Source organism: Hyaena hyaena, unplaced genomic scaffold (assembly GCF_003009895.1).
Source record: "Hyaena hyaena isolate Hyena2069 unplaced genomic scaffold, ASM300989v1 scaffold_41, whole genome shotgun sequence".
Taxonomy (NCBI): Eukaryota; Metazoa; Chordata; class Mammalia; order Carnivora; family Hyaenidae; genus Hyaena; species Hyaena hyaena.
Genome location: NW_024080673.1, coordinates 2,221,361 through 2,243,623, shown reverse-complemented (window position 1 = coordinate 2,243,623; position 22,263 = coordinate 2,221,361). Strand labels below are relative to the sequence as shown.

Sequence of the window (22,263 nt, the reverse complement as noted above, 5' to 3'; positions counted from 1 at the left end):
TCAACCATGGTGCCGGGTATGTAATACAGTCTAGTTGGATGGAAAAATTTGACCCAGAAAAAAATAAGGAAATAGTAGAAGACAGTATAGAAGTTTATATTATAGTGGCTAGAAATGGACATTGAGGAGGGCAGTATGGGCTGGAGTAATGAGACCAGGTTCTGTGGGGGAAGCAATAGTCACGACTCAGGGTGTATCTGGTATACATTAGGCACTTTCTATTAATGCCTCATGTAAGCACCCAAAGAATCCCTGACAGGTTGCTATCCCAACTATCTTTTCTGTAACAAATCCTGTTTTGTGGTAGGTGGAGTATTTTTGTTTGTTGATTTGTTTTTGATGAGGAGGAAGGACCAGAGAGGTCAGTGACTCGTCTGAACTCTCAACAGCTACTAGTGGATCTAGATAGTAGGAATAGATTCAGGCCCAGCTCTTCCTTAGTTTCAATGTGTGTGTGTGTGTGTGTGTGTGTGTGTGTGCGCCCGCGCGTGTCACTATTTGCTTTTTCCACAGTCAGAATCCGGGCTATGGATAGGCTGTGCTGAGTGGGCAGAATTAGGCAGCAGATTGAGACAGGCTATGCCATCCTCCCTGACAAGATTTTTAGGATGCAAATCTGGGTATTAACCTTGTTAAGTGTAGTTATCTTGAAATAAATTGTTTTTTTTCTATTTTTCCTCTCTTGTGCCCTTTGCCTAGAATAATGAAGAAGGTTGTAGGAAACCGGTCTGGCTGCCCAACTGTAGGAGACAGAATCGTTGAGCTCATTTATATTGATATCGTGGGACTCGCTCAATTCAAGAAAACTCTTGGGCCTTCCTGGGTTCACTACCAGTAAGTGCTACATGCTCTTCTAAAGTGTATAAAGGTGTTGTATTGTGTTGTGTTGTGTTTTAACAAGGGTAATATGGTTACAGACAGAACAAACTTATCAAATACTATCTTTTGGATAATGTGGCGTGGGGTCTCTCATTCCTAATTGAAATTCAGATTTTCCACAGTGACTTTTTACTTTCAAAGGCTATTCATTCTTTTCATGGATTTCTTTTAAGAGCAGGAAGTGAGTGTCCAACCTCCTCTCTACCTTCCTTGATGCTCAGCTTACCTCTTTCGGGGTGCCTACGCCAGTCTCGTTTGTTTAAGTAACAATTGGGATAAAATTGTGGAAAATGTCACTTCTTGTGCTCCTCTGGTTTAGAGAGTGACTCATTTCTCTTCCCCCTTCCCTCATCAGTTGTCATTTTTGAAAAAGCTGTGACTACGTTGTCTGAATGCTGGGGTCTTACACTTTTTAGGACAAGACCCCTGCTGAGCATGATGTGAGTGCACATCTTTTTCATTTCAGAGAAGAACCCATTGTTCTCTGCGGTGCGGGTTTGGGGTCATGATTTTCTGTTTGAAATGATTTTACATCATATACAAGCATGGCTCTCAATAACAGTGAATTACATAATGAGGTTGATCAATTTTCCATTTTCTTCCAATCTTTCTAAAAAAGGTTTAGTTTGATGCTACGATACCTCCAGCAAGTCTTCTAGCACGTACATGCATTTTTAACAAAATGAGTGTAACTCTAAGTTTCAGCCTTCAGGCAAAGTATCCAGTTTGAATTTCATAATAATTTTTAAAGAAGAGAAGTATGGGTTTTTTGGGTTTTTTTGTTTGTTTGTTTGTTTGTTTTGGTACCTTCCACTTAACTACATCTCATACTGGCTTTTATTTACGGTCTCTAAAAGTTTCCAATAAATGTAATAAAGATCATCTTTTATTGAATGGTGTCAGTGGTACCTATATCTGGGTAAAACATATTGCGTTACTACCATTTGACTAACTGATAGTGAATGTCGATTTAAGCCAAATTCCTAAAAACCCATTTGGAAAATCTTTCAATTAGCGTGACTTAGAAATTCTTCCATGTGTTTCTTTTTTGTTGCTACTGGGTAAAGAGATGTTTTGATGTGTTCTTCTAACTTAACCAGTAATTGAATCCTTAACGACTTGAACTAGGTCTGTTTCAAGTTAGTTTATAGTTTAATATTATTTATTAACTTGAATCCTCAAGCTTATGTAAGATTGCAAGCCCTTTAGAAATTCAAAGGAAACAGAAAGTCAAAATGTTAGGAATCTTCTCCAAAACATACTAAACACCCATTGTCTAGAATTTTCTTGTCAGTCGCTATCATTTTTCTCACTGGGCAGCGAAATACTCAGGGACAGAGGAAAGGGATTCACTGAGAAGAGATTGTGTATTTTTCATTTTGTTTTGGATATAGTTTCATGAGAAAGCAAAAGCAAAATCTTGGTTTGGGCCAGGATAATAACACTCTACCTTCTGCACCCCTTTTTTCCTGTTCTTTTTGGTTTTTTCCTTGAAACCTTCTTCATATATCTCAAGCTGTCACATTTGTTCTCAGTTATGTGGAAATAACCGTCTTTCTTTTTGGTTAATAAGCCATGTAAGTAAACAATCATTTTTCCCCCTTTTTAGCTACAGTCTTAAAAAAGAAAGAAAGAAAGGAAAGCAGAGCCCTTGTTCTCTGGCATTTAGCAAATGGCAGGCATCTGGTAGATGCGCAAAAGGAACAAGGCCTCACTGGCATCTCTAGACTCACATATCCTTACCATTAGGAAGGGCTGTTGGGATGGAAAGTGCCCTCAGTGGCAGTGTTTGGGTCAATTAAAAAGAATGGGTTCATTATTAAAATGGTTACTACTGATTGGTATTTGAAGCTTGTTGGATGAAAAGAGACTGTCTCAGAGGGGTTTATGGAAGGGTGTAATATTTATCCTCCCTTTCTTTAATAAATTACCTATGTTAGTGACACTAGCTGGCAGGAGGTCTGTTAGGACTTTGGCCCTGCAGTCTTGGCAGTGTGATGAAGGTAAGATTTCATCAAAAGACCAAGCACGTTCTCTAGAAAGTTGCTTGCACATTTCTTTCCCTTTTGAAGATTAGACATTCTTAAGACTCTTTGGGTTCATCTTTGTGGATGGGAGATCGTATGAATTCCATTAAATCCATTAAATCTGATCCTTCATGTAGGAGCAAAACCTTGAGTCCTGTCAATCTTGGAAGAAAATATTTGTAAATTCTGTTTGATTTATGTGGGGACCCTGGAAATTCAGTTACACCTGTTTGCAGTGCCTACATGCAATTAGCGTATCGCTAGGGATTGCAAAACTCATACTCATTTTGCTTCATATGATTTCTTAGCTGAGCATTGAGGACACACAGGAAAGTGAAACACAGATAGTGAAAGATACACTGTGTTTTTTTGTTGGTTTTATTTTAGAGAAAGAATGAATGGGGGAGAGGGGCAGAGGGAGAGAGAGAAAGAATCCCAAGCAGGCTCTATGCTGAGTGCAGAGCCCAGTGAGGCTCAATCCCGTGATGCTGGGATCATGACCTGAGCTGAAATCAAGAGTTGGACGCTCAACTGACTGAGCCAGCAGGCACCCCAAGATATACCATATTTTATGTCAAACTCCAAATAAGAAAGTAGGTCCTGGCAAACAAGTTGTGCACGTCCATCTTATAGCAGTGTGGCCCACAGCAAAGAGAACATGCCAGAAGTCATTTGGCATTACTGCAGCGATTCCTGTTAGAAGGAGGCCAGCTGCCTCGGGCAACAAGGCAAATATCTTTTGAAGTCATCAGTCTGTTCCTGATGGTTCAAACACACAAAAGACGTTAGAGGAACTACATAAACATTAACAACACAGACCCAGTTCCAAACACACAGCTGTAGAATGTGATCGAGAAAAGAAAACTGTAACGTTAAAGCTTCTCTGCCGTACATAGAGGTCAGTCCCCTGCCTCTGGTTTATAAACCAAACCCAGGTTGGCTTAAAAAATAGACAATTCCCAAACCAAAGCTTAAGTATAAGGATGTAGAATTACCATTTTCTCAGACACTCAATCATTCATTCTACAGCTTTCTGCTGGGAATAAGCCAGGCATCACAGAGCACCGTGTCTGCCTCTGGGCTTGCAGGCATTAGGCTCCTACCAGGCCTCTTTACTCATCAGGGTTTTTCTTAATTATCCAAATTCAAAATAAAACCAATAAAACTCAAAGTTAGAAATAAAATAACAAGCCAAAGCTAGGGAGGAATATATCCTGCTAGAGCAGATTGCAAATGAGTGGAAGTAGCCAGAGCCTTGAAGATACAAGTTTCTCATGACAAGGGTGGCCCGTTCCTCCCTGCTGTGGCTACACAGAGTGCTGTAATCTTTGAGTCCCAGCCCTGGCCCTCAACAGGAGCCGAGCAACCCCTGCCCCCGCCATCCATATGTGTCCCTGTTCCTCCTCTTCTGCAGCCATCTTTACAAGGAGGACCATTGTCCCTGCCATTTTCTGAACGATGCCATCTTTTGCAGAAGAAAATGCACTGGCTTCAATCAGTGGCTTCTGTATCTTCTTTAAAAATACAAGTTAAAGAGTTAATATAGGAATTTTTTAAAAAGAGATTTTTATATAAGTTTTTTAATGTTTATTTTGAGAGAGACAGCATATGTGATTGAGCCTGGGGCAGGGGCAGAGAATGAATCCCAAGCAGGCTCCATGATGTCAGTGCAGAGCTCAATGCAGGGCTTGCTCTCATGAACCGTAAGATCATGATCGGAGCTGAAATCAAGAGTTGGATGCTTAACCAACTGAGCCACCTAGGCATCCTTTTTTCTTTTAACATAAACATTTTTATTGTAAGTTTTTATATTAAAAAAACATATAAGTTAAATAATGGGAATCATTTATTAAGAGTCAAGGGAGTTCCCAAGCTATTCAGAGAGCAGGTGAAACGCACCCTGGTCAGTTCCTTGGGTCCCTCACTTTCTTTTTCCTGTACTGTGGGCTCCCATTTCTGTCCACCTCTTGGCTGCCAGGCTGATGATGTGTTCTTGGTAATAATGTGAAAATTGTCAGTATATGGTAGCATGTTCCTTGATAGCCACACAGGAATCCAAAATAAGGAAACTTTTTGTATGGTCGGCTTGTATTTCTTTCTGCCTCTTTTCTTCCCTTCCGTGTCTAAACAAATGGTGGTGCTCTCTGATGAGAAAATCCTCGCACTAAAGTAGCAATCTACTCTTGATTTTTCTGGAAAATACAATCTGATGTTTGCATTTTATTTTATTTTATTTTTTTTTGAATTGCACAATGATGTAAAAGAAAACAGAGGTGAAAGAATGCCTTCATAATAGTGGGAAAAGGAAGAAAGAAACTGAATCTGATACTTAGAATTCACCATTATCTTATTCTAAAATGTGGGCTTTAATATTTATTTGCTTTTACGCTTATTGGTTCATAAAGAGCCATCCAGAAGTATTGCTGATATATGACCACAGAAAACAGAACTATTTTTATTGGCCAGGCACATGCTACGTTTACATTAATGTTTTGAGAATCAGTAATGAAATAAATATAAGCAAATTCAATAAATTCTATTTTAGCATCAGTTCCTTTCTTGGAATTGGTCATTCTTTGAGGACTCTAAAGCAGTGATCGGTAGGCTCTTTTCATAAAGGGCCATGGAGTAAATATTTTAGGCTTTGTTGGCCATATGGGCTCTGTGGCAACTACTGAAGTTAACTGTTACTTAGTGAAAGCAGTCCTGGACCATAAGTAAACAATTAGGTGTGGCTATGTTCAAATAAAACTTCATTTTTGAGCACTGAAATGAATTTCATCTAATTTTCATGTCACAAAATAATGCTTTTAAAAAAAAATTAACATAAAGATCATACAAAAATAAGTGGTACAGCAGACTGGGCCGACCGGATTGGAACACTTTGTTGAAAGAGCCAATGAAACATCTTCAATTTCACTTCTTCAGGCTCTGGAAGAAAACGGTAATGTGCGTTACTGTTAAACAAATAAAAATCAACACTGCCTATTGAGTGAGATTCTAAACTCTACCTAAAACTAAATATTCTTATTAATTGATGAAAATGATAAATGTCTGGTGAAAGAGATAAGGTACGCCATGTGCTTTCAGGAGACGAAAACCTCCGTCTTTGTCCATCTGGACTGTCATAACAAAATGCCCCAGTCTGGGTGGCTTAAAAACAGCATTCATTGCTTATGGTTCTGGAAGCTCAAGTCCAAGATCGGGGTGCTGGCATAGTTGAGTGAGGCTCTCCTCCCTCCATGTCTGAGACTTCTTGCTGTGTCCTCACCTGCTGGGAGGGGCAGGGGAAGTCTTAGGGATCTCTTTTTAAGGGCACTGATCCCATTCCTAGGGCTCTCACCCCAGAGCCCCACTTACCATTACATCACCTCTGGGGATTAGGATTTCAGCATAAGAATTTGGGAGGTGGGATGCAAACATTCAGACCAAAGCCACCTCTAAAAATGATAATTCTCTGTTTGTTCAACAACTCTTCATTAGGCACCACCGTCTGCTCAGCCCTAGCTCTGGGTACAGCAGGGGCCATCGCGGTCTACAGTGCCAGCTCTCATGGGACTTTTTATTTTGCTGGTATTTGAGCAATCTTCTGTGACTAGTCCGCTAACCTAAAGTAGATTGGATCTGCGTGTGATGGTTCAGGCTCAGAAGTCACACCTGGTGATGTTTGGTATATATATTCTAAAGTCTCTCACTGCCCCCCACCCCAATAGTGTTTCTGATTAAATGTATTTGTCAGGACACCCAGGTGGCTCAGTCAGTTAAGCTTCCAACTTCAGCGTGGGTCATGACCTCATGGTTGTGAGTTTCAGCCCCACATGGGGCTCTCTGCTGTCATTGTGGAGGCTCTGTCCCCACTACCACCCCCACCCCCACGTCTCTCTCTCTACCTGCCCCCCCCCACTTGCACACGTGTTCTCTCTCTCTCTCTCTCTCTCTCAAACATAAACATTAGAAAAAATTCAAAAGTATTTGTCCATTTTTGGAGGTCCCTGAAGGAGGTGTTAGAACTTTTGCCTTTGTAACTTCGGGGTCAAGATTATAGTTTGATCCACATTGCTTTTTCCTTTCAGGTGCATGCTCCGAGTCCTGGACTCATTCGGCACTGAGCCAGAGTTCAACCATGCTAACTATGCCCAGTCTAAAGGCCACAAGACACCCTGGGGAAAATGGAATCTGAACCCACAGCAGTTTTATACCATGTTCCGTGAGTATTCAAGCCTCACCTCTGCTTTCCAGAATACCACGGAAGACAAATGGGAAAAGAAGCTAGATGGCCATGTATTTTGGGTTATGATTTCCCAGGGCTCTTAGCTGTAGCAGTGTGTGCTGTGGAGTCTTTCCCTTGGGAGTAACTGGGGTTTTGTTTGTTTGTTTAATTGGAATTGAAAGACCATGTGAGCATTTTGTGAAAAGCCTTAGAAATGTTCTTGAGGAAAAAAATGTTCAACACAAAGTATCACTGGAAACCATTTGGTAAAGTACTTAGCGTGGACTCTGGATGGGCAGCCGCTAAACACAGTTCGCTCCGCTTGGTGCTGCGTAGGGTCCCCTTGATTACTGATGAGGAGTGAGCTCTTTCATGCAGATACGTTTTCCAGAAAATTAAGTCTTAATTATTTAAGCACGAAATGTTGTAAAGAAAAAAGTCAGCTTTTTTTTTTTTTTTTTTTTTTTTTTTAAGGGAAAGGACTTTAAGCTCTCTTTCATACTTAATCAGCTTCTTAAGTGCAGGCCCCAGAATGAAATCTCACTGTCTCTGGCTCACACCGTGTCATTGTTGCCAATAGCGGTGATAATTTTAGGAGGTGTTAAACGGACACCTAAAAAAAATGATGTCCTAACTGACTACAGCAGTAGGTATTGGCATTTTTCTCTTTCTCTACTTTTCATTTCCCACTTTCGCCATTTCTTACTGCTGCTATCTGTTTACCACCTCTATCCTCATTACTAATTAGCTGAGGGCTATGGAGGAAAATCCCATATTTAACAGTGGTCATGCTAAAAATAAATTTATAGTTGAAGTCTGCATATCTTGATGATGAGGTGAAGTCCTCTTCTGGAAATGAAAGGTCACATGAGTGAAACATCAGTTCATTTGGATGCTCAGAGTGGAGAATTCCCATTTTCCAAAATTATCAGAATAATTTTAATCCAGAGATTTTCATCCTAGAAGTAGCATCTGAAACGTGAATCTGTTTGCTTTGTTAAGACCCAGGGGACCTGTGGCCTACTTTCTCCCTGTGTGGTTGCCCCTCCCCTTTGCAGCCACCTGAAGATGACCTTTTCTCAGGTTCACTGAACATAACAAAGAACACATTGGACTCAGGCTTGCATGTGAGATGCGAGAATAAAGAATTAAGAAGGGTTATGGCAATTGGGAGGTGGTGATTTCAAAGTCAGGTCATGGTCATGTGTTCTCTTTAGCAAGGATTTGTGAGAGCATGTTACATGCATGGTGAACATTATTATTGCCCTTGGAGTTAGGTCATTGCAGCTGATGCAGTTAGCCTATTGCAGCCTGTCCTAGGGCACCGTTTAGGAGATAAGCTAATATATGGCATGTTGGGTGTCGGATGGCTGGTCAGCACAGTAAGGCATGATTGGACTTAGCCTTTGGTTTGACTTTGTTGTCTGACTTTGAGGGCCTGGGATGAGGTGGTAAAAAATAACGTAAGAAGTGATTCGGTGATTTTCAGCAAATGAGAAATGTTAGTCTAAAATGTCCAGAATTGCCCGAAGATAGGCTATGTATATGCCCTCTGCAAGATGGTGTTGGGTGTTAGGAAATAGAAATAGGAAGTGTTCCAGAAAGTATAAAGTTCTCTTTTAGAAAGTTGAAATTCAGAGTCCTAACTACCTATTTTGTTCTCCATGAATGGAGAATTTCAGCAGTGTTGGTTGACTGAGTTGAAAGAAATTCACTGCTTAAAATGTAACTAAAATGAAAACAGATTAATTCCTATTAACCTGGGAAGGGGATGAATTTCCTAAGTGACTCAGAATTTCCTCAGAAGCAAGAGGAAAATGGATACATTTCATGACCTTTAAAAAAAAATAAAAAGAACCTGAATGGTAAAAACATAAGCAAATTCTACCTTGGAGGGTTGGTATTCTTTAATATATAAAGAGCTTCTAAAAACTGAAGAAAAAGTTGTATGATCCGACAGGAAAATGGACAAAGACCATCACTTGTTTGGAGGAAAAAGAAGCTTCTTGCCCCAGACATTTGAAAACACTTTACCCTCACTCACCATAAGGAGGAATGCATGTTTTAACTGCCCCAAGACACCATGTCCCAGCCATCAAGTTGACCAGAATCCAAAAGTTGGAAGCATAGCCATTCCAGTGGTGAGGGTCTGTCTTTTCCTGCCCTGCTAGTGAGCCTGGTACTAACTGGGGGACTCTAGTTGTCACAGTCTACCAAAACTACCAATACATCTTTCCTTTGAGCAGGTCATATCTAAGAGTCTATCCCAGGGGATAAGTGAGCAAAAATTAAAAATGGTGTGTGCACAGGTCATTTATTGCGGCACTATTTGTAACAGGCAAAGCCTGGAGGTAACCCAGATGTTCATAATAGGGGACTGAGCGAATGACATGGTCCATTGATAGAGGGAAGCACTGTGAAACTGTACAGAACAGTGAGGACAGATGGGATGCCTGGGTGGTTCAGTCGGTTAGGCCTCTGGTTCTTGATTTCGGCTCAGATCATGATCTCATGGTTCATGAGTTGGAGCCCCACATCCAGCTCTCAATTGACAGGAACCTGCTTGGGATTCTCTCTCCCTCTCTCTCTTGCCCCACCCCTGCTTGCTCTCTCTCTCTCTCTCAAAATAAATAAATAAACTTAAAAAACAGTGAGGGTAGTCCCCACTGCTCTGGGGAGATGATACTTTATAGGTGATAAAACCAAAATGCAAAGCTGCTTGTCAACCTATTCCCTTCTGTGTAAGAAGGCAGTGTGTGCATACATTAGCATGTATGAATTTGCCTGTATTTTTGAAAGACGTAATGCAAGGAAAAATAACGATCTGATGAAAATGATGTCCCCTGGAGGAAAGGTGTGCGGGATTAGGGAGAGAAGAGTAGCTGTCTCTTTAATGTACCTTATTTTGACTTTTCAAGCATGTAAATGTTTTAAATAATTTAAAAAAGTAGAAATCATCCACCAAAAACTGAAAACAGATCGAAAAACTGAAACAGGCCCAGTGTTCTGTCTATCAGATGAGTGTGAATGTCCCACACAGAGAAAATAATTACTTCAAGTGACTTTTAAAGCTCAGTCTTTGGACCATACATTCATAATGGGAAATACTTACATTGTTATTTGAAACTATTACAGGTATGCTCTAAGAGCCAAGATTTTCAGGATACGAGATCAGGGGGAATATTTAAAGAATTTAAGTAAAGACTGTATAATCTTCAGCTTAAGTAGGAAATACCAATATATACCTATTTTTTCCCTTTAAAAAGGACATGTTTCCTAGCTCTGTACTTTGCAAAGGATCAAGAGTAAAAACAATCCAGTAGCAAGGAGTATCGTAGGTGCTCAGACTGGAAACCCTTAAATACCTTTCCTACTACAAGAACCTCCTCATAGAAATAGCTGATCCCAGGTCCAGCACAGGAACCGTTCATCATGGGACATGCTGACATGCCATAAAGCGAGGAAACCGGGGTGGGGTCAGAAGGATGTAGGAATCAAAGATGGAGTAGTTTGGAATCACAAGGAAGAACAGCTGCATGCAGAGGACTGTAGTCAGACCAGTAACAAACACTTCTTGAGCCCAGGATGATCCTACAAATGAGAAAACCCACAGAATAAACTGGTCCCCTTCGAACATCACTAGGGCACCGCTTCATTCCTCTGAAAAATACAGGGGAAGAATCTGGCTTTGATCCTGCATTTCTAGGACAAATTGTACTTGAAGATAATCAAAAAGCTGATGAAAGAAAATTGTTAATCATGAAGAAATCACAGCTAATAAATGCCAAAGGAATAAAGAATTAGAAAATCAGCATTTGGGGGGGCGCCTGGGTAACTCATTCAGTTAAGCGTCTGACTCTTGATTTCCGCTCAGGTCGAGCCCCTCATCTGGCTCCACACCGAGAGCATAGAGCCTGCTTGGATTCTCCGTCTCCCTCTCTCTCTGCCCCTCCCCTGCTTGCACTCTGTCTCTCACTAAATAAATAAACAAACATAAATCAGGGCTCCTGGGTAGGTTAGTCAGTTAAGTGTCCAACTTTGGTTCAGGTCATGATCTCATGGTTTACAAGTTCAAGTCCTGTGTTGGGCTCTGTGCTTATAGCTCAGAGCCTGGAGCCTGATTAGGATTCTGTGTCTCCTTCTCTCTCTGCCGCTCTCCCACTTGTGCTCTCTGTCTCTATCTCAAAAATAAATTAGCATTAGAAAAATTCTTCTAAATAAATTTAAAAATGTCATCATTTTGGAACTCCTAAAGAGACAGCTGAACAAGGCAAGGGTCTGAGGTTGCTTCAGCCATCACATCACAGGTTAATGACAAGCTTTCTCATGGATGACGCTCTCTTAAGTGGAGGAAATAGGGGCATGAGGAGGGAAATTAAGCAGTTTGAGACCTTTATCATATTGTGATGTGTCTGGGCTGGAGAACTGACATAAAATAGTGGCTACCAAAGCCTACCCAGAGAGAACTTGAGTGCGTCCTCGAGAGGGGGTCCCTTCCTTTCTGTATGACAAAAGGGTGGATCCCATCTAGCCTAGCCATCCCCACAGAATCTTCCATTCCCTTACCTTCCAGATAAATATGGCTGTTCTAGTGAAGGGGAAGACTTGCTTTGAACATGAGGAAGTGTCAAGTTCTATTTATGTATTGTTTATTTTTTTTAATGGGTTTATGGTGTGGGTTGACAGTAGACTTGTGTAGTGGATGTATATCACGTGTGTATTACAGGTGCACTAGCTGCTAGTGCTCTGCTGGTGAGGTGCAAAATGGAAAGTGTGGCTCCACAGAAGTAGTGTTGCACTCGTAGAACTCTGTTGGCTTTCAATCCAGCTGTCGTGTGACCAGATTGAGCAGTGTCCGGGCACGTGTGGAGTGCAGAGCGAGGCTGGGGACACCGGGCAGAAAGGGCCCAGCGGGAGGATAAAGGAACAAAAAGGTGCCATTGGTGACATGCCTGGAGAATCAGTGATGTGAGGTTGTCCTGACCAGAGCGCGTTTGCTTTTAAACATTCAGAGCACGCTTCTTACTTTAAAGCGGATTCTATTTGTGCTCTAACTCATCTCCTCCCTAATTGGTGGAGTTTTTACAAGTTGAAAAACCTGATTTTTCTTTACTGTTTTGCCCCCGATCTCAGAATTTCACAGGGACTGTTCTCTTTGTGTATTCGGTTTGCATTCAGGCATTTTTGTGCGGGTCAGCATAGAACGTTTCGGACACCTCCCTAAGTGGCTTCTACGCGGACCAACCGAGTGCTCAGACAACACAGAGTCCTTTTGGCAACATGAACTGAGTGATGATTTTTTCCAAGAAGCTGCAAAGTTGGGTTGTTCCTCGCTCACGACAGGCCCCTCAAGTGTGCATTTACCTGTTGTCCACACTCCAGGTGGCCCATGGGCTGGGCACTAAGGCCATCTCTTGCCCCACAGCCAGGTCTGCAGAGCTCAGCTTCGATTGGACGATCCCTGATCAAAGATCACAACGCCCTCACTTCACCTTTCTCTCCCCCACTCCATGCCCCTCCCTGGATGCTGGCCCCGGTCCCCCCAGACAGCCTGCTGGTCTCTGAAGGTCCCCCGCTAGACGCCTCCCCACTCTTGCTTCCTTCAAATCATCCTGACAACAAAATTGTATTTTTTTCCTTGAAAACTCTAAAAGACTTCCTCTGTCATCCCAATCAAATTGAAGAGAAATGTAACCCAATTACAAAAACAGAAAAAGCCTTCCCTGATGGAAAAAGCCCCCCCCCATACCCTGATATAAGCATTATTTTATTTTTCATGGGTATATTTTTACATAGGTGTAAATACATAATAAAATTCTATATCTCCTTTTTTTTTTTTTTTTTTTTTTGCCTCTTCACTTAAGAGATCATAATATTTTTAAAGACTCTACTTTTAAAATCATGATTTCCGAGGCTGTTTTATAGTCCATCCGGTGACTAGCTCCTAATTTGTAACTATTTGGGGAAACTTTTGTTGTTTCTTATTGAAAATTAACTGCTGCTTTTTCTGGGCTTGATGGAGACTTGGCTTGACCCTATATTTAGGCATTATTTCGGTCGGCAGCCTGTGGTCCAATGTATGTACTGCTTTTCCTTAACTCTTAAAGGCAGTCTCTTTTATTTTTCTCGATTCCCAACAAGGTGTGCTGTACCTCGGTAAATGAATGCAAGCCATTTGCCCATCCCTTTTCCAAGAGAAAATAAAGCCCTGACACTGACACCTTACACCTGGAGTTATCCCGTACTTGGCTAGCTCACATTACCTGCCTGACACCTTCTTCCACAGCTTGTTCTGGCTTATGTAAGAACATCAGTGGTGAAACATCTTTATGTGATTGCTGTTTCTTCCTCCCCTTCCCCGGAGACTGTAGCTGAAAGTAGCAGTAGCAGAGATGACCAGATTCCAGATTCTTCACCCCTGGTCCCAGGCAAGTTTGCCCCAGACTTACATTGGCATCGCGTCATTGGAAAGTTTCAGTAACAGCCAGCTGTCTGCCGAGCCACCTCACCGTTCATGTCACCCTCATAGAACGTTTCCCGTTCTCTAGATAAAGGTTGTTTGTATTGGTTTCTTTTTTTTTTTTTTTAATATTTTATTTATTTTTGAGAGAGAGATAGAGACAGCATGAGCAGAGGAGGGTCCGAGAGAGACAGAGACACAGAATCTGAAGCAGGCTTCAGGCTCTGAGCTAGCTGTCAGCACAGAGCCCGATGCGGGGCTCGAACCCACAAGCCGTGAGATCATGACCTGAGCTGAAGTCGGACGCTTAACTGACTAAGCCACCCAGGCGCCCCTGTATTGGTTTCTTTTTAATAAATTCGTGAATTCATGTTTTGAGAGCCTGCACCATTTCAGGTGTCATTCACCATCTGAAGACACCGTGTTCACACCGTGCCCTGACAGTCCGGGCTGGGGAGTACTCAGCGTTTCTCCGTATGTGTGGACATTCAGGGCACAAAAGACGGGGAACTGTCATGGAGTTGAGTGAAGAGCGGGCTGGGGTCCTGGAGCTGTCAGTTGAGAGCCTTCCCACGTCGCCTCCACCGCTCTCCTTTCTTTACACCACCTGGCCCATCTCATGCTGTTCGCATCCTCTTGGCTTTATGCGTCTCGCAGGCAGTCACGTTGTCTCTGACACGCAGGCCACTGTGTAGGCGTTCTTGGGTCTGGAAGCCCCTAGCCCTCACCCCCGACGCACACACCATTGCTTATCCTTCAGGGAGGCTTCCTGTCCTCTGGAAAACCTTCCGGCCCCGAGCCAGGCACCGCTGGTCTGTGATTCTTGCACCTGTGTTCCAGCTCCACCCCCACCTTGTGAGTCCCAGGAGCATGCTCACTGCTCAGTCCTCCACACCTCAAGCGGTAGACATCACTGGTGATAAGTAATTGTTGAATAAGTGACTAAAGAACAGAAAGACTCCATTTGCCACAACTACAGGGTGGCCCTAATGAAAACGTAGATTAGATCATGCCCCTAAGATGCTCACAAAGTCATGGCATCTCTCTGTAGGGAAAGACCAGTCATCCCAGTGGCCTCAAGGCACCAGTAGCTGTCTGGCCTCATCTCTTACTCCATGTCTTCTTGCTCACTGCTCTGTAGCCCCCTAGCTGTTTCTTAGATGGACCAGGCATGCTCCTACCCCTGGACCTTTGCACTGGCTAGTCCATCTTCCGAACATTGTTCCCTTAGGCTTCTACGTCTCTTTCTTCAGGCTTTTAACTCAAATGTCATTGCAGTTAGACCAACCCTGAGTCTCCCTCTTTTAAATACCACTTCTTTTTTTGCCCCATTTCCTGTGCCCCTTCCGTGCTTTGTTTTCCACAGATTACCAGGCAACACTTATGTATTACTGTATTACCAGGCAGAATTTATGCTTTACTTACTTTTATTTTCTTTTTTCCTACCCTGGAATCTGAGACCTATAATAGAATTTTGTCTGTCTGGTTCATTGATGAAACTCCCCACACCTTGAAGAAATACCTGGCTTCTGCTAGGCATTTAGAAAATCTCAATTGGGCTAAATTAAATTGAACAATAATGCCTGTTTTATTTTAGTTCATGTAACGAGGTAAGGAAGAGTGAGACGTGTTATACAAACCTAAAATTACAGAAGCTTCTCTGTTGAAGGTGTGCTGAACACCTGAAACTAATGTAATATTGCATGCCAATGAGAGCCCCCCAAAAAAGTGTACAAAAAAATTACAGAAGCTTCTTACAGCCAGTGGCTTCAAGTTGCTTTCTTGTGTCTTTCCATGGAATTTGTTCACACGGTTGGGATTTTTAGAGTTCACATCATACTCTGGTTGTCACTGACATTCTAACTCTGAATTTCTCCCTGAATTTGGGTATCACAGTCATGTTTATTTGCATGATTGGGTTGATAGAGTGTCTTGTAGATGAAAAGTTCTGCCTGACAAAACAGGACTTAAAGAAACGGGCCACTTAGCCTTCGTGCAAATGATAAAACCTGTTGGCTTCAGCTGAGATCAGTCGCTTCTGTGTATAATTTTATTTTTAGGGCCTGACAAGCCAAGGAATTGTTTGTGATTCAAACTGCCTTTTGGCCTTTGACTTCCATCAGGAGGACTCTTGCTTTTTATTTCTGTGCAGACCAGTGAGTGATAGGTTCAGCCTTACAGTTCCTTTATCTGCGTCTCAGCCTTCGGGAGCAATGTTCTTCTGAGGAGATCATTCCCTCCTAAATTGCTTTTTGACACTTGAGAAATTTACTCTCCTGTGCCTTTGTCAACAGTTCAAGTGCCCATCATTTCAGCCCAGCTGTACGTAAGAGTTTCCCTAGCTTGCATCCTGACCTCTCCTCTCTCTCTCTCTCTCCCTCTCTCTTTCTTTCTTTCTCTCTCTCTCTGAGCTCATCATCACCACCATTTGAAAAAAATCAGTTTTGGTAAAATTTGAAGTATAGCATCACTAGCTGTGTAGTTTTTTAAGACCAGATAACTTCTTGGGTGATGTGACTGTAAAGTTTTTTCTGTCGTTTGGTTACCTCATCAGAATCAGCACCAACATCGTGAATGGCAGCCAATATCCTCACCCTCTTTGTTAACAAAGTTTTCAAATATACCAAAAGGGTGAAAGAAATGTACAATAGAAACCCACAGCCTAGACTCCACAATTAGCAGTTTCCTTTACTTATTCTGGGACCTATCAATCCATAAGTCTCCCTTCTCTCCATTCATCATCTGCATTTATTTTTTTTTTTGATGTGTAAAAGAAAACCCATAGATGTTCAGCATGTCATTAACTAGACTTAACATGGGTCACCAAACCAATTGTTTTTCTTTTCTCATCTGTGACGTTGCATTACTTCACTCTTTGTCATCCCAGATGAATGTGAGCTCATTGAAGGGACCTTCATTCATGCTTGTTTTATTCACTGAAATATTCTCAACTCTTCCAAAGTTGGCTTGTGGCTCATAGTAAGTACTCAACAAACATGCTGCTGTTTGAATGAGTTGACAGTACTGAGAAACCTGTGATGTTAGAATTTTACAACCATGCATCACTGATCTGTTCCCCTTCTTCCCACCTTCCACTCTCTGACCTAGATTAAAAGATAGGTTAGTTTATCGATCAAATAGATATTTACTGAACACCTGTCACTTAGTAGGCATGAACTAGGTGCTGGAGTGGAGTGATGAGCTGCCTTGGCTAATGGTTAATCCCACGAAGAACAGGCTTTAGTTTTGGAGCTTTGGTGCAAAGAGCCTGATGCTGGGAATAGCTTAGGTATGGCCTCTGCTGCTTGGTAATGTAGGTCAACCTACAAGAGTCCGTCACACCAGTTAACTAAGCATTCCCCCATTGACTTGGTCATGCAGGCAAAAGATACTTGCTCAGTCCCTCCTCTGTTCTGAGAATCGGTGTAAGACCTGGTTCAGCCTCAAGGAGTATGTAATCTGTCGTGGGAGATAATAACGTGTGAAGGGGGCTTTGACTCTTCCTGGTCCAAGTGGAGGGCTACTTATCTCAGGGTCAGGAAGTTAGGGAATCCCTCAACCAGGAGGCAGAGGGAGCTGAGCCTTTAGGGGAGGAGGAGGCGAGACACATGCCAGACACGTGCCAGCCCAAGAGAAGATGGAAAACATGCATTGCAAACCCCAAGTAGGTCCTTATAGAGCAGAAGTATCAGAGGGTGACCTGGAATGAAGCTGGGATGACAGGTAGGCTGGCCTGTGTTCATTCAGAAGGCAGTGAAGATTTTTAGCCCGAAACTCCCACAGTTAGATGTTCGTTGCAAAGAAGCTGTGTTATCACAGAGCATGTGCTGAAGTCGGGAGCAGGGACAGAGGAAGGGCAAGGCTGATGGTACGGAGACCACTCAGAAATCCACTGCAGAAGTTAGAAGAGCAAGGGGTGCCAAGTGGCTAAGTCAGTTGAGTGTCTGACTCTTGATTTTGGATCAGGTCATGATCCCAGGGTCGTGGGGTCGAGCCCTGCATTGGGCTCCATGCTGAGTGTGGAGCCTGCTTAAGATTCTCCGTCTTCCACTCTCCTGCTCTGCCTCTTCTGACCTGCTTTCTTGTGCATTTCCCCCCCCCCCCGCAAAAAGAAATGAAAAGTTACAAGAGTATGATCATCTACAGTACTAGTTGATTTCAATAGTCAAGAATTGGAAACATCCTAAACATCTTGTAGGATGTATTCGTCTGGATTTCTGTCTTGTTGACTTGGTCACAAGGGTTTGTTGGCTCTTGTTCCTGGGAATTGTTGAAACCAGCTTTAGGTTGAGCTGGATTTGGACTTGGAGAATATCTTTATTTTCTACCTATCTTGGCTTTGCCTTTCTCTGGATTGACTGGCTTCATTCTGACGTGGGTGCACAGGTGACCTCTGTACCTCTAGACTTCCACCCTGTCTCCTTGGTGATTGTTAGCAGAAGTAGCTGACTTGTCTTGGAGCAGCTGTGATAGGTGGCACTTGGATCACACACTCATCTTTTGAATGAGCTGTGATCAAGTAGAGTCTTCTGTACTCTGTGCCTATCCTTAGAGGAGTGGGGAGTGGGGACAGCCAAGGGGTCAGGACTGGCACCACTCTAACCACCTAAATAAAACAGAATTGCATGGCTTAGGGGAAGCGTGGTTCTATAAAGTGATACTGGCAGACCAGAACCATGGGGCATCCCAGCTGATGGAAAGGGTTCAGGCTCTGAAATACTAATTTAACAATCAGTGATGAGCTGTAGGTATTAACCCACAAAGATGCCTGTGGTACATTTGTAAGTGAGTAAGAGTCGGAATAGTAGGATCCAGTTGTGATTTTAGGATAAAAAAAAAAATCATACATGTAGGGAAAAAAATCCACTAATGGCACTTATTTTGAGGTGGTAAGGTGATGGCTAATATCTTTTTTTTCTTACATCTTTTTCTATGGTTTACAGTAGAAAGTTTTACATAGAGGATATGTTTCCAGTACAATCAGGAAAACCTAGATAAATAGTTATTTCATTGAGGCAAAAAAAAAACTTCTGTATTACAGAAGTCTCGACAAGAATGGAGGTCAGAGCTAAGAACGGTGCAGAGGAGGAAGAGGGTTGAGATTTGTGAGCAAGTGAACATCAGGACTTGGTAAGGGCTGAGGGAGGAGCCCAGGCTGGCTCTGTGGTTTCCGCCCTTGGCGACCTGCTCCCCAACGCAGTAGCACCAGCTGTGGTTAAAGGCCAGCATGACAACTTTTAAAATGAATATTTGCACATTTTAGTGTAAGTGCTGAGGACTTAGTGGTGGGGAGACAGGGACTTCAGAGATTTAGGCACTGAAAGAAGGATCTATATGATGAATAGTTTTTTTTAAGTTTATTTATTTGAAAGAGAGAGTGTGCTTGCACACAGGCAAGTGGGAAGAGGGTGGGGGGGAGGGAAGGGGGGGAGAGAGAGAGAGAGAGAGAGAGAGAGAGAGAGAGAGAGAGAGAGAGAAAATCCCAAACAGAGTCCCCAAACAGATGTCAGCACAGAGCCCAGTGTGGGGCTCAATCCAACGAACCAGGAGATTATGACTTGAGCTGAAATCAACAATTGGGTGCTATAATCGACTGAGCCCCTGACCAAATAAAGTTTTTGAATTAAATTTGAAATGAGGACGTTATTTATTACCGCTTGGTAGAAATAAATGCCTCATTTATTAAGTAGTTGGTAAACTCTGTGAGGGCAGAAACTCATCTTGGTGTTGTCCTCTCTCAACACCTAGCATTTCACCTGGTTTTTTAGAAAGAGTGCTCTAAAATGGTTGTTGTTGAATGAATTATTCAAGCTAACCCACCCATAGTTTTTAGAAGAAATCATCGCTGTAATCTGCTCTGCGATCTCATCAGGCTGATTTGTAATCATTTGTAAATAGGTGCTTCTAGAGTACTTAAAATAATGCTTTTCTTTAAAAAAAAAAAAAAAAAAAAAACCTTGCCCTGGATTATTTCAAGGCCACTGTTAATGTTTAACAAATCCCCTTCTGTTTGTCACATGTAAAAAATGAGCTTTTCCCACAAATATGTATCAGAAGTTACTCACGGAACTAAGGTAATCTTACATACATGTTTTTTCCTTGGGTCTTTTCGTGCGTATTTGGTCTGCCTTACAGCATTATTTTCCTCAGAAGCATGTATACTACTCTAGACAGAGCCCAGAAACTATAGAGTATTTGGACCGCGAGGCTGTATGTTAAAATGCTTTAAGGAGTTTAAGCTCTGAGACCAGCTGGTATGGCTCTGAATCCTGACGTGCCATTTCCTCGTGTGCAGACTTGGGTAGTTTAAGTATCTCCCCCCATTTTCTCATGTGTACAAACACGTTAAAAGATTGTCATGAACATGAAATGAAACAGTCACTGTAAAGCACAGAACACTGCACATAGAACTCCAGTGTTAGCCATTTAAAACAAAGTCACATTTGTTCATCACCTGGGTCGGAGTGATCATCACCTGGGATGGAGTCATTTCCAGAAGTACAGGGTTTCCTGTATCCCATTTATGATGAAATTTTAAAAATTGACCTTGACAGGTAAATACCTTCTCTTTGAAACCCTCCTGCCACAGATAAGTTCTCTATTCCCATCTTAAGGCAGAACAAAAGACAAAGCTTGGGATGAAGTTGGGTCTCCACAGAAAGGTCATTTCAGAGAGCTTCAGCCTCTCTTGTGATTTTTGATTTATTATTAACGGATTTTAGGAAGACATGTATTGAGACCAGGGGCCACGGGGATGATGTCACCAGTCAGGTACCCAGCAGCTGGAGCTCCCTGAAAGGGAGCCACACCAGAGTCTGTGGCTACTTCTCAGTCACCTGTTGGGCATGTTGCAGCTGTGTGACCCCTCCTGGCCCCCTCACTCACTGTCCTCTGACAGGTTTGGCATTCCCTGGGAAGCCTCCTGGAAGGTCTGACCAGTGCCAGTGAAATGTGGCCATGCTGTCGATAAGCGCAGCCATTTCTCCTTGAGTCTTCTCCATGGTCCTTACTGGAGCTTCCAAGCTGCCCATCCCCAACTAACACCCCAAGACCAGAGAGAGTGGAAATAAAGTGTTTGCGTGGAAACTCAGAGAAGAGCATGTATCTGTAATTGTTCGTACAATGTCAAAATTGATTTAATACCAAATTAGAGTTGTAAAGCAGTAAGAGCCCACCGTTTCTCACAAGTTTTTTAAATAGATTATTTGCTTCCTCTCACCCTCACTGTTCAAGCCATAAGTTACTGGAATCTCTGACACAAAAATACATAAATGTATGAATTACTCTTCTTTGGGTGGGGGGGCTTTGATGATTTTGTTTTTGATTCTACCTTAGTATATTTTTTCACCTTTTAAGTTGTTTTAGATGATGGATTCAAAATTCTCCTTTTTTATGAAGTGCCCGTATAGGGACTAGATAACTGAATTTCAGAAATAAATATGTAAAGCATGGAGTCTTAGTCACCGTGTATGTTTTCTGAAGGTAGAAAACACAGTCTCAAAGTTGAAACAGTTTTTATCTCAGAATTTTCAGTTAACCAGAGGTTCTGCGGAGAGATGTTTTCAGCTGCGTTCTTTTTTTTTTTTTTTTTCATGTTTATTTTTGAAAGACAGAGAGATAGAGCATGAGCAGGGGAGGGGCAGAGAGAGGAGACACAGAGTCTGAAACAGGCTCCAGGCTCCAAGCTGTCAGCACAGAGCCCGACGCGGGGCTCGAACCCAACAAACCGTGAGATCATGACCTGAGCTGAAGTCGGCTGCTTAACCGGCTGAGCCACCCAGGCGCCCCTTAAGCTGCGTTCTTAACCTGTCGAATGCGGGGCGGCCCTCTTCCCCTCCCTCATGCTCCTTCAACGCCCCTCACCACCAGCTCCTCACAGAGAAAGAAAAGGCAACCATGGCCCCTTGTTGGCAGTAGAATTTATTCACTCATTTACTTTGCAGCCAACTGCAGCCGTCGCCATCGCCTCTGGGCACTTGTTCAAGAACACAGAAATGAAATAACAGATTGGCCAGACCGAACACAACTCCCCAGTCACAACCCTATTATCTCCTCATTCTGTCACCCCCATTAGGCAGGAGCCTGGGAGACTAGATGGTGATAACAGTATTTATGCAGCTCGTTCATGTCCACAGTTCACGGCTTTCCGCTGGTGTTCCCTCATTCGTCTGTGCACGGGCCGAAGGAGACTGAGGCCTGGGGCTTTAGGTTCCTGGGTCTTTGCACAAGCCTACCCCTTCACCTGCCCATCTTAAAGGGTTTCTGTGCAGGTTTCCTCCCTGGTCCAGAACTCCTGCAGCCTGAGGACACCACAGAGTAAGACTTGCTCTATGTTCCTACCCCCTCCCTGAGGAAGGAGTGTGATTGAAGCCATACGTACCTCGCAACGTGTGGATTTGTCTTAATATCAAGTATCTCTCCATTTAGGGTATTTATAGCTGCTCTATTCAGGTCAGAGTCAAGCAGAGCAGTTGCCTTATTTAATATTATGGACCTCTGCAGGGTCATCTCTGGAAAAACACATTTCTCTAGGCAGAATGAATGTGTAACAGAGGAGGGTCCCTCTTTCAACTACAGAGAATTGTTTTGCGATTGTTGCCTTCCGGTGAAATTCCTCTTCAACTTATAGGCACAAGACACCAGTGTCAGAGGGAGGTGTGGGGTTGCTTCCCTGCTGGGTCACATGT

General features: G+C 42.7%; 1 protein-coding gene across 7 annotated transcripts in view; it reads left to right on the top strand.

The window, feature by feature from the left end:
- The window catches only part of MGAT5 (alpha-1,6-mannosylglycoprotein 6-beta-N-acetylglucosaminyltransferase), a 330,034-nt gene that overhangs the window by 218,494 nt on the left and 89,277 nt on the right, over positions 1 to 22,263 (top strand). For all 7 annotated transcript variants that reach the window (XM_039229960.1, XM_039229959.1, XM_039229962.1 and 4 more), the window contains 2 exons: positions 700 to 834; positions 6,980 to 7,113. In XM_039229960.1, the coding sequence (XP_039085891.1) occupies positions 700 to 834; positions 6,980 to 7,113 (269 nt within the window). The remainder of the gene's footprint in view (positions 1 to 699; positions 835 to 6,979; positions 7,114 to 22,263) is intronic.